The 12,883-nt window shown below is 42.7% G+C and overlaps 2 protein-coding genes across 2 annotated transcripts; one reads left to right on the forward strand and one right to left on the reverse strand.

Annotated features, from left to right (window-relative positions):
- The first annotated feature begins 2,755 nt into the window (after positions 1-2,755).
- prdm8 (PR domain containing 8) lies at positions 2,756-3,714 on the forward strand. Its single transcript, XM_051960110.1, is given in 3 exon segments — positions 2,756-3,185; positions 3,403-3,641; positions 3,643-3,714. Coding segments are annotated over 3 exon segments (525 nt in total). The 5' UTR covers positions 2,756-2,971.
- Positions 3,715-8,025: 4,311 nt separating this feature from the next.
- Positions 8,026-12,579, reverse strand: gdf10a (growth differentiation factor 10a). The gene is made up of 3 exons (XM_022205864.2): positions 12,041-12,579; positions 9,228-10,390; positions 8,026-9,092 (listed from the first exon to the last, which is right to left on the reverse strand). Exons 1-3 carry the CDS (start codon positions 12,276-12,278, stop codon positions 8,901-8,903), a joined length of 1,593 nt encoding a protein of 530 aa, XP_022061556.1. The 5' UTR covers positions 12,279-12,579; the 3' UTR covers positions 8,026-8,900.
- Between the last annotated feature and the right edge of the window lie 304 nt (positions 12,580-12,883).

Here is a 12,883-nt window from a genome sequence, read left to right on the forward strand (position 1 = left end):
TTTGGGAGATAGTAAAATCAAATAAGCTTTTTAGGTTTAGTAAAGTCAAGTGGTTTAATCCCATACAGCTACAGGCCAACTAAATCCAACTCTTTGATAAACTTTGCCTCAGAATTTGTGTTTTTCTAAAAAGTATCAGTCCACCCAAAACTTCAAAGACGAGCACAATTATAGAATCTGAATTCGAATGCAAATGGCCTCTATGAAAGGATGTGATGCTTAAAGGATTTCCATGCCTTCCTGTGATTGTCCTCAAACCTCCCAAAACATTACAGTGTGATAAACTACCACAAACACGAGGGAGTGTTATCTAACATCAAATAAAAATAGTCATTTTAGTGTAATTGTACTTTAACCAGACTGTTGGAGCTCCCCCAAAAGAGTTCCTCCTTCAAGGCTTTTATGTGTTCCTGCTTTCTCATTACAGACATTTGGCTCAATAACCAGCAGGACGTTTACCCAAAACCAGAGCTTTGATGCAGAATAATCATTAAATGCTCATTAGACAGAAACATTTTAGTTTATGAATAATGCATTTACCCGGTGGCAAACCCAAGACCACCCTGCACCATGCCAATTTTACAATTTCCCATTGCTCACAAAGGACAATTTTCAACACTCGTGTAGCTCTGGTGGAGATGGACTTATTGTTTCCAGAAACGTGACCAAAAATTGTCTTTCAATCCCACATAGCGTGTTTGTGCTTTGTCTGGCTATCTGTTGTGCAAAGTAGAGCCCAATTAGTGCATCGACTTTCATTTAAAACCACAACATGTCAGAATAACCGATTTTTGTGTGATGGATTGCAGGCTGGCAAACGCTGCGTGGGGTCTGTGGCCACAAGTTGTGTTCATCTAGTTCATGATTTTAGTCAGTAAAATACACAGCAGAGACTTGGAACACAGCATCTGAACCATTGTGCAAAAGATGGCAGTCTTATTTTTGTTTCACATGTGGTGCAGTGTGTCCACATCAGCCACACCAGAAGCAAAAAATGCGCAATTACGCAGTAGAGACTTGGAACACTGTATTGGAAACATTGCGCAAAGGTGACAGTGTTATTTTTGTGTATATGTGGTGCAAAGTGTGTCCATATCAGCCTGCAGGATGCTGTGCAGTTGTATTACAAATGACCCAAACTGTGCATTATTATCCAAATGATCACGATTCTCTGCATATTAACACAAACCTCTCCTCTTCTTCTCTGAGAGGACTGTAAATCAGACAAAAGAAGGAAATTTACCATAAGAGGCCAAATTGAAAGGCGTGTGCGCGCGTTTGTGCCTGAGCGCGCACGTGTTAAATCAATGCGCCACGCTTCAGTGCGTCCCTGTGGAGGGGATTAAGTGGGAGTGGAGAGGAGAGAGACGACAGTGCGGAGGAAGATTTCAGTCGGATAAGTAAGTCCGCCAACCAACAACCGAGAGGGCTTCGCTTTACCGAGGTCCGCTGCACCTGCTGCAACTTGCTGCCACACGGAGCCAACAACCTCCTCCATGTTCCCGGCGGGTGAGTCCACATTCAGCACTCTTAATTCACTCCACCTCACAGGGATACACCATTGTTCACTCTCAAATGTCAGCAGGTTTAGTGGAAAATCTCGCATTTTCACGCTGGCACCACATCATTCTCCTGTGATGCTGCGCCAGTCAACATTTTAAACTAGAACCAAAAGATCCAAACGCGTTTTATTTGATCAAATAATCAGACATCAGAAAATTAATATTCACGTAATCTCCGTGCGTTAATGATGTTCATAAATTATGAGTAAAAAAAACATATTGAACTTCTCCTGTCGCACAGAGGAGGCAGTTGGACTCCACGGCAGATGTGGAGACAAAGGAGTAACCGAGTGAAAAACTGAGACAAAGGACGTTAGAAATCCATTTTGCCTCGACACCGGCTGCGCCTGCTTCACCAGTAGGAATCTTAATTTTACTAGGCGAGAGAAAAAAAACATAAAATAATTGTGGGTGTATTATTTTTTCAGCAAAGGCAACACAATTCTGCCACGATCTTAGGGCAAATCCAAATTGGCCACCGGCATGTCAGGACCATTAAACCCTACTTGGGCATCACTTAGCCTGATAATTGGCTAATTACTATTTTGTTTGACAAAACACAATTTAAAAATGAGTACTACTTGTTCTAGTTCTCTGAGTTTTAGTCTAATTCCAGCAAAGGTTATTCTAGGCCTCGTGGTTTTACCTTCATGTTGAAACAATATTAATTCCAAACCCTTTAACACCCAAATTGTTTACTTGCACCTTAAATTATAAATAACTCTGTATTCTGTTGCAGTTTAACGATGGATCACACTTTCCTGTCTCGGTCCACTGGACTGGTGACAGTAAATTCCTCCAGCATCCAGCGGATCTCTACACCAGTGTGGTCGTTACGCGCAGCATCCCTGCAGGCACGTGCTTTGGTCCATGTGTTCTCCAAAACACTTTCTACGACACCATCGCCTTCATAGCGCAGAAATCCTGTGACAAGAGAGCCAAATCTACGTGTTCAGGGTGAGTTACACAATTTTGTGTTCAAATGCCATGCAACATGGACACGTGGACTATTTTTGGCATCTGAGAAAAGCTTTACTTCAGTTAGTATTATATAATTCAGCATGTGCCAACATATTTCACACTCTGTTTTTTTAACCTTTTTGTTTGTTCCTTTTATAATTTTTAAGAGGCCACTTATTTTTAAATGACCTTATTTCCTATTATGTAACTATATTTTTAAGCTCCACCTGCATTTTGTTTAACGTAAAGCTGCTATCTTTTATTGACAAATGGCCATTTTTAAATCTCGAATAAAATAATTTCAACAAATAAAAATGCCACCTGCTCCAAAGTGTTGCCAGATTAGCAATTTACACATATATGTCAAGAATCTCAAGCCAACAAATTATTGTAATGATATGTGGGAGTAAATTGTCAGTGGTTCCTGTCAACAGGTCGACCCTGAGGCCATGCGTAATTCTGCCCTGGTGCTGTCCTGGTTGCGGATCGTTCAGGCTGCGCGTAACAGAGAGGAACAAAACACGGAGGCCTTTCTGAAAGCGGGTCAGCTGTATGTGCGGACCACCAGAGACATCAAGCAGGAGGAGGAGCTGCTGGTGTGGTACGACCAGGAGCTGTCTCACCTACTGGGCTTCACAGACATGACCAAAGGATCAAAAGAAGGTGAGACAGAGATGTGTGGCGCGAGTGCAAGGTCAAGGGAGGGTGTGCTTAGCGTGAGGAAACATTAAAGTGGAATTTATTTTATATAAACCATTTAAAGCATCGTGCCCATCATCTTTGGACTCATGAGAAAATGTAAATTATATTGTATGCCAATTCAAAATGTGGATTTATGTGCACTCTGTCACATTTGTGTTATTTTTTCTTTCTCTCGTAGAATTCAAATGTGGACGTTGTAGTCAGGTCTTCAAAAATGAATATCCTTTCCTGGCTCACTGCCGATTCATGTGTACTCAAGTAAAGAGTGACACTTGGAGCCGCGAGGTTTACGAGCACAAACACGTGGAAATAAAGAGGCAGCACAAAGTGACAGATTTCCACAACATCGCCAGAGATTTGGAACACAAAAAATCTGGCAGCAACGAGGATGCCGAGATTTCCCCCAAGAGGAGGAAATACGAGGAAACTCTTTACCCCAAATGGCGGAAAAACTGTTCTGCTAGAAAAAACTAACATTTCTAATGATTGACAACATACGCAGCTGATTAAAGGGCCCACGACCAAAGCAGCAGGAAAACGCCTCTTCCTCTGAGGGGAAACCAAAAGCTGATAAGAATCAAACGGATCATTTGGGACGTAAAACTGATGATTTTGCAGAAGATGGAGATGCCGAGGGAACTTTACGCACGACACAGAGACGGGCGTGCGCTCGAGACTGGAGAGAGCTCCGGTGTGCGCTCAAGCAAGCAGCAGCGCGTTTTCTCTGGTCCTGTCCACAGCCAGGGAGAGCAGAAAAGCGCTTCTCTGTAAGCCGAGTAAAAGAACTTCTCCCCGTTGACCCTCAGGCACATCTGAGCAGCGCTTCACAGCCCCCTCTAGCCGCCTGGAGGAGATGACTTGATGCTTTCACCTCCAGGACGGTTCTGGGATACAACAATCTGATGGCATCCAACATCCTGAGCGGCGACTTACAGACCGTGCCCTCCCCGGTCGCGCTAAACAACGCTTTCCATTACGCACCGGGAGCACTGGTCCAGGAAACATTGGCGCGCAGCTGCAGACCAACATCTTCTCTTCACCATCCCTCCCGCCGACTTTCACTTCCTTCGGCGTGTCGGTTGCAGAACTGGTGCGCCAAATGCAACTTGTCCTTCCGCATGACCTCAGACCTCGTTTTCCACATGCGCTCTCACCACAAAAAGGAGTTCGCGGCGGAGTCTCAGGTGAGGAGGAGGAGGGAGGAGAAACTCACCTGCCCGATCTGCCAACGAATACTTCCGAGAGCGGCACCACCTGTCCAGACACATTGACTTCTCATAACTGAGCCAGAAGGGACAAAAGACCTCTATTTATTTCCGAAAGGATGCTCGTATTAACAATATTAGTCTCCAAAAATCCTCGCTGAGACTTTGGTGTTGAATGTAGGTTAGCTGTAAAATAGCGACACATGGCCTCCACAGCCTGTCCATAGATGACGATAGAGGTGCGTGTAAAGCTGATCTCACTGCAGTTTGTTGTCTGTCCTTTTAGCGCTGTATGTTAGGTTGATGATTATTTTGTGCCTTATGGAACTCTGGAGGGGGAAAAAAGACGAAGAGATCTGGAGGACAGCTCACGATTGTCAGGAATATCTCGACGCAATCCTCTTATTTATCAGCTTTTCTCTGCTCTGATTTTGTACAGGAGATAATAGAGAGTGTGTTTTGCACATTGGTTTTGAAATCTAAAATTATGAAAGTAAAACAACCGTGTCGAGTATTTCTTTCCCCACTTTTATGATGGTTTAAGGGTGTCATTTTTTTCTGGTCCAATAGGCTGCGACTGAGACACACTTTTCTCCCCTTTAAATCATTGGACGCATGAAATATCTATGCTTTCTTTAGCCTGCTCAAATGACACCAGGATTATGTGTTTTACAGAAAATCACACCTTTGCATTGTTATTCTACTCTCAACTTACAACGTAAGACAAAGTTGTTGTTTTAAATACAAATCCATCTAATATTTGTGGGGCATTTAGATCAAGCAGCTCATTTCCAGGCTACCAAATCAAGTTTAAATGCTTTTGTTGTTTATCATTTATCTGCAAACCTGCCACGTAAGCTTCACTGCTTTGAATTTGCAGTTTTATGTCCCTCCACCAAGTCTCAGGACAGCTTACTTTTCATTCAGGCTGTGGACAGATGGGCAAAAAATAGCCAGTTCTGTTGCAGGTAAATGAGGCGGGGCAAAAGCATGAAGTTCATGGAAAAGTCAGGCTGAAACCTTGTTCTGTAGCTGTGTAACATAACCCTCCTGGCATTATTGTTATCTGCTTTTATTTCAATAAGACATCCTCTTAGTGCTTTGTGCCAAAAACTGATAAGGCCATTAACAGGTGCCTTTTTTTTAATATCCCAGATTTACTTCTATATTGTTTTGTTTGTGATTATGATCAACTGGAGAGCATCACCGATTTGTTTATAACTGGGGCTGAAACCTACAAGAATTATTGTTAAGCACTTACCTTTTGGTTGTCCAAACAAGATTGGTTTCCGCCCTCAAATGGATTTCTTGGCTGGATTAAAGTTCAAAATTTATTTGGAAAACAGCAGAAGGTAGATTATTTTCCTCATTTCTTGCAGTTTCTAAAGAAAAAACAAGATTTCGAAATAAAAAAATGCTGGCCCACATGATTAAATGGGCGATTAAGGGACACAGTGACACTCTACTAAAGCCACGTCCTAATGAACGCAGCTATTACTTCTCTGAGCTCAGTCGCCATGTGAGGAAAGCCATTTCAGCCCAGACACAGAAAATCCTCTGTTTGTCTAATAATGGCTGTATTTCTCTCCTTAATTGAACAGTCATCGTGTGGAAAAACAAATATTGTTCTTGGTTCCCCCACTTGCCTCGTTTTGGCTTTTAGGCATTTTGGGCTCTGAATGCGAGCCTAGACTACTGTGGTTTTCTCGGCTGGAACTGACCATTGTAAGTACTCTCTGTGACCGTGATTGCGGTGACGTGGGGTTCACTCTCTAATAGCAGACTGTGAGTTCAGACTGTAAAGGGGATCAGTTAGGAAATGAGCAAAAAAAAAAGAAAAAGAAATGAACCTGGATGTGTTCATTACAGTTTGGCCAGCCTACTTTAAAGGTAAAGCAGCTATTAATGTAAACATGATTTATAATAACTCTAATTACAGTTATTATTTATAATTTAAATGGAGGTTATAGCCCATAAATGGTGCATTTGTAGAGCGCGCTAGAGTTTCTGAACGTTTCCACTTGTTCCGAAGGGAGAAAAAATGAACCATGCATTCGGTCTGTTTCTCTTCCTCATTCTGAAATATGGCTTAAAGTTCAGCTTTTTAGGGTTGTGATATTGCTTATTAACTCATCAGTGCATGTTAAAGTAAAACAGCAGTACCCTTTGTCAGTGAACTCTCACTTTCTGGCCACTTCTTTGTGAAACACCCATTTGCTCTGTCAAAACAAATGGTAAAATAGGCTTTGTCTAGATAAAATGATAACATTTCCCGTATTTGTATTATAACTGGTTAACATACATAGTTTTCACCTTTTTTATTTTAAATCAATTTTCATGTTCTTTGTTTTTAAAACATTGAATCAAAGGGGGATTTTAGTGGACTTCTTTTTTTGCTTAACAGAAAAGACTTATGTGAAAGTAAGAACAGATTTTTACAAAAAATAAACAAAACATAAATTTCATGTTTGCCACATAATTCATTCCCTAAAATAAAAAAAAAACACATTTATCAGTCTGATGCACCCTTTGGATGTCGAAGTCAAATCATTGGTTGAGTGGAGACACACTGTGTAGTAAAGAGTTTAAATCCGTGAATTTGTAGATATCTGTTTCACTTTAACATTCATAGATCTTCTGCTGATCTGTGTTTCAAAAAGCCACATGAAATCCAGCATGCAGGATTCTTTTGCATGTAAGACAATGAAACATAAACTTCCAAACTTTTTATCATCTCTGCACATCTAATGGACAAAGCTGTCCAGATCGGAGAGGTGGCACAATTCATCTTTCGAGACAACTGACTCCTCTCCATACACAATGCACCCACACAGCCAAAAGACTTGAAACATTACTCCTCAGCTGCAGTAAATACTGTAACTGTTCAGTCTTTTTGTTCCTCCCCCACCACGTGGTTGCTAAATGTCTCTGTCTTGAGACAAAGTTACTGTCCAGTCGTGGAAAACTTCAAAGCATTCTGTTGTTGCAAACAGATGTGGTGCTTCGTGCCAACTTTCTGAGACTCGAGGCAAAAACAACCGCAGAGTCATTGGGTGAATAATCAAATGGTTCCCTCTGTCATTTCACTGTCAGTTTGACACACAGTTTCGGCACCACATGGGTCACCTTCATCCTTGTGTGAATAAAAGCAGCATGCCATCGAGTTAAAGTGGTTGAGATCATCTATCTGTGACCATCTGTTTAAAAAGAACCCTGTGCTCTGAAAAGTTCTGCTTTTGAACGGGTAGAAAAGGGAAGTGCACTGTGTTTGAAGTTGGAGTGGCTGACGTCCTAATAGGTGCGTGCCTGCTTCCTCCATCAACCATTAATCCACGGCGGCTGCATCTGTCACAGTATTTGCTGGACAACAGACGTCTGAGCCTTTGGTGAGGGGTAATAATGGGTTCAAGGGGCCTTCGGGGAATGCTGGTTATCTCTAAATGGAACCTTCCTTCTTTTGTACTAAGCTATTTTGGAACAGTGGTCCCCTTTAAGGTTTGTTTGAACAGAAAAGTTCACCCCACGAATCAAACGTTATACGCAGTAATCTCCAAGAATAACAATCTGTGTGAAACAATAATACTCCGGCAAGAGCATTGGATTAAATTACTTATTTATTCTAACTTATAGAGGGCTACCCTTTCATAATTTAAACAATACACATGTACAAAACACATCTAAAATATAGTAATACATTTTCTAGTAACCATGACAAATTATTTTTAACCAAGTTTCACATTCAAAATAGAAAAATATTTCTGGTTTCATTATAACATTCTTGAAGTGTTATGAGGGGGTTGGTGGGTGTAAATGAATTCCAGATGCTCTCTACAATTCATTGGATACTTCCTTTTAAGATATGAAGAGCTCGAATGTACAATAACCTTCCTGTCTTGCAAACAAATTAACTTTGCATGTATGTACAATGTGCCGTGTGATTGGCTTAAAATTAAGAACAGCTGGATGCAGTATGTAAAAATGTTTGATAATCTCTCTTGTGTATGCTGCTGTGTAAGCTGCCCGATGACACACTAATAAAGTCTTTTATTTATAATCTTTGTATCCAAAGAAAACATGAACACAAACTCACTGTGAGCTCTTTGAAAAACAAGTACATTCTGCGATAAAAAGGAAAACATCTCTGAAATGCTCCTGCCCATGTCAGTATTATTTAAAACAGAATAAAACCTGCTGGGCTTCAGAGACATGTGGAGCACTGCCTTTACATGTTTGACTCTCTTCCTCTTGCTAACGCAGATGCCAGACAATGTGTCTCTTCAAGTCTGCTGCCGCAGGACAGGAGAGATGGAAGTGATTTCTTTATAGCCTAAGTTCCTTGAGGAAATGCGACGGCCAAAGTGACTTTGTTTCTCAGTATGAGGAAACCACTTAACAGAGGTATGGTTCTGTCTCCATTAGTCTTGTTTTCTGTTTCTCTCCACATCCGTCCTGCTCCGATTCCACCTCCCTCCTATCTGCATGAGCAGGACTGGACGGACATATTGGGGTAAATCTTGAGCACTGGGTTCCTGGATTCATCCTGGTAGAGCACAGCCAGAGGACTCATACTTTCAGGGACACAGGAAGGCTCAGGAACCCCAGGGATAATCCCAACAGCTCGGACTATGCTCTGGATGGTGGCGTGGTTAGATGGCCTCGTCACCTGGGAGAGTTTGAGTGGAGAAGCATGTGAAAAGTTTGATAACAGATGAAAGAGAATGGGGTAATACTAACTTCATAATGGGAATTTAGAACTGAACGAGTTGATATAAAGTGACTCAGATGTTTATGCACCTACCTTGGGCATGGGAAATCCACACGTACCGGCACAATAGTAGGCGTCAAACGCCTTTGGTGCTATGACCCACTCACTCCAGCCAATATCTGCAAAATCCACTCTGAGGTTCCTCCTGGAGCAGCCACTGTGCTGGTTGTTGCTCCACTGCCGCCTCCTGGCTTTACGCATTGTTTGTTCATCAAAACTCAGAACAGGTGACTGAGGGTTCACACTTCCTTTGTGCTTCTTTCCATCCTTTCCCTCATTTCTCCGCTCATGCTTTCGCCTGTCACTGACAGTCTGTGTGCGACTATCTTTGAGTTTTGTCACAGTTGAGTCATCAGTTTTGATTTCCTCTGATGTTCTTTCTCCCTCTTTGAGAACCTGAGGTTCATGCACTCGTTGACTTTGTGCTGCTCCTTCCTCCTCATGGCTCTTTCTCTTCTTTTCCTTCCTTCCAGATTTAGGTTTGGGTTTGAGTGCCAGGTACCAAGTGCTTTCCCAAAGGTCATCTTTCCTGTATCCATCAGGCCTGTAGTCAACCTCAGGCAGCTCATTGTTCTGGATGGGGTCAGAGTGCAGATTTGCTTCCCTTCTCACGCGTCCTTTCAACTCTGGAGAGGAGTTTGGTCTGTGCAGGAGCTGAGAAGCCTGAGAGGAATGTGAGGTGTCTCCTCCCTCACTGAACGGGTCGTATCTCTGAAGGCTTGCAGCCACACTGTTGGGCTCTGCTAAAGCTTGGTCACTGGCATACAGTAACAGGTAGGGCATGCTGCCAGCAGAGAGAGTCTCCTCTGGTTTCTTCTGGTACTGCCTCCGTAAGTCCAGTTCAACTGACACCAGCAGATGACCCTTGTCCCGTGCCTCCTTTATGACCTGGGTCACATCTTTCATCTGCCACACCCCTCTCCTGTGGGGGTGGAAGGTCACGTTGCCTAGAAATGACCCCATTGACCCAAATCTGACCTCTGACCCAGAGGAGACAGAGCGAAATAGCAAGCTAACGGACGGAGAAGGGTGAATGTCTGAGGAGTGACAGGATGGACTCTTGAAGCGTTTACAGAACCAAGGTTTGTGATGTGGGTGCTTATCAAGTAGGAAGTGGAATGTGGCAGAGAGGATGACCTCCGAGTCCTGTAAGGTTGTAAGGTTGAGTCGGTACATCGGCCTGCGGTCAGACGACTCTGCAAAGACATCAATCAACCCGTTAGTGTCAAGTCAGGCAGGTGAACAAAACTACAAGGAATTCTGATCCCATAGAGTGACGTGTTTTCAGTGTTTAAGCAAAGAAGGACCAATTGATACCAAAAAAGTTTTTAGAAAAACAGTTCCAAAGTGGATGTAAAAAGTAAAATATCTTTATTTCAGTGAGCAAGATGAATAATGTACTTTGAAATGCAAATTTTTGTTCAAAGGTTCATATGGAAACAATTGTGCACTTTTGTATCTCACAGGTGGTTCTATGGTCTTGTTTTGAAAAGGATGAATTAGCCAAAATGAGTTCAAGATTATCTGTTGGTTCTTTGACTCTTGGGACAAAATACTTGCTGCAATTAGAAGATAAAGGCATTCATCAGTGTAGGAACCGAACCTTATTTGAACTCAAGCATTTTCAGTAATAGTGGCTACTTACTAGTAATTTCAGAAAACAATCTGTGAAGATTGACTGAAAAGGAAATAGACAATAATGAAATCCCATATAGGAAAGGAGTTGAGAAAAAGGTATCATGTTCCACCACAGGCCCTATTCTGTGGTTTAAATCTAAAAAAAAAAAAAAAAAAAAAAAAAAAAAGTAAACACCTTTCCTTCACACAGTGCTACATGACTGAGCTGTGTGGTTTCATGGCTTTCAGGATTTCAGAAGGTGCTCTTAAGAGGAACCAGACTCTGAGGATCTGGCTGGCAGGGGTGGATGGGGGTGAACAGAGAGCTACATATTCATGATGAACATTAACTTCAACAGCAGAGTTATTGTTCATTGTATAAGAGTTCAGCGGAAGTATGGACTGAGATATACATTACCTCGGATTCAGCTTGCATATGGAAATGCTTACCTCAGTTTCTCTTAAAGCTTCACCTTAAGCTTAATACAGCCAGCACTGTCTGCCCAGACACCAAGACATAATCAACTGTTTTAACAGATCTTACATTGTTGTGAAAAGTCTCTTACATCTCTCCTTGGATTACACCAAGCCTATGCAGTGAAAATACACACTTGTTATGATATGCTATCTGAGAGGTATGTGGGATAAAAATTTCTGAGTTGTGTTTGTAAAAACAGCATCAGACAGAGAGGAACGACTGTGCTTTAAGCCCCTTGACTCCAGGACGTGGAGTCACTCATGTCCTGCAGGAACAACAGGAACAACATGAGCCACGACAATGACCTCTTTCGCGGCGCGTAACTGCCCACAGAGCTTTGCCTGTACTGTATTTTTACGTGTGCATTCTTGCGCGTCTGTCTGGGGTAAATGATCAGACTGTGCGCACAAGGGGCACAGCTGCCACCACAAACACAGTGAGCCCACAGCGTCCCAAAATCATTTAAATGCATTCTCAGACTGTTCCAAAACAATCCTACCTATTTAGAGCGTCTGACCGAGCCATGCAGCCGCACTGAGTGCTGCACTTTTAATAACCATCCATGGAAAGGATCAGGGGAATTTTCTGGCAACGCATGTTTGCCTTTTTGCGTCGGATTACTGGTGCACTAATGTCACACAAGGTTATTATGTTTTAACTCCATGATTAAATCTCGGCTGATGTATTTGAGCGCTTTTACCGGAGGTGATACTTATCGATTGCGTATTGTTGGATGACACAATTCACACACCTTGACTGGCTTTGAAACTCCTGACAGTGTTTCCTTCTTTCAGGCGGTTTTCCTTGTTGCATTTCTCGTACAATCTGTGCATGTGCTGGTAGACCATGCCCTGATCCAGGTCATCTGGATCCGAAGAGGACTGGGAAAAGCCGCTGTCTACGGTTACTGTCCTCACCGACGCAGCGCCCAGCAAACAGTTTAACATCAACAGGAGCAGGTGCGAGGAAATCATACTTAGAACTGCCATTTAAGTGTTGAAACGGAATCAAATTTTTTTTTTTAAATCCCAGAGGCAAACAGTGCAGAAAAATGTCCCAAAAACTATCCAAAAGACGCGCGCCAAAGCAATCCAGACTAGAAAGGCTGTGCGCAAATGTTCCACCTCTCCTCTCACTTTCCTCTTCGTGCTCGGTGCGCCTTCTCTCTCTCTCCTTCTCTCCTCTCTGTCAGACTGTGTGAGACCTGGATGCTGAATGGGTTTTAGTCCGGGCAACAGTTGGAGCTGCTACTTTTACACTTGCGTCTGTGTGACCGCCCGAGGCTTGAGGGGGTTCTACTGGAGCGGAGAGAGGCGCTGACGTATACTCCTGTCAGCCAACGAGGTCTCTGCAGAGCGCACAGCCAGAAGTGGAGGTCATGATGCTGACCCCGTTCTCCCTCAGATGGTGATGATGTTGATGATGATAATGATACTATCTTCCTGATGGTATCTTGCTTCGGTGGAATAACATCACTGATCCCGTTTCTTAAGAGCAGTGATTCAGAACAGAAGTTGTACTCATTTGTTTAGCGCTGCTCAGACAAAGCCTCTGTTGAAACAGCTTTTTTCCCTTTTGCAGCCAAAGTAATTCC

The sequence above is a fragment of the Acanthochromis polyacanthus genome, chromosome 15 (assembly GCF_021347895.1).
Source record: "Acanthochromis polyacanthus isolate Apoly-LR-REF ecotype Palm Island chromosome 15, KAUST_Apoly_ChrSc, whole genome shotgun sequence".
In the NCBI taxonomy this organism is placed as follows: Eukaryota; Metazoa; Chordata; class Actinopteri; family Pomacentridae; genus Acanthochromis; species Acanthochromis polyacanthus.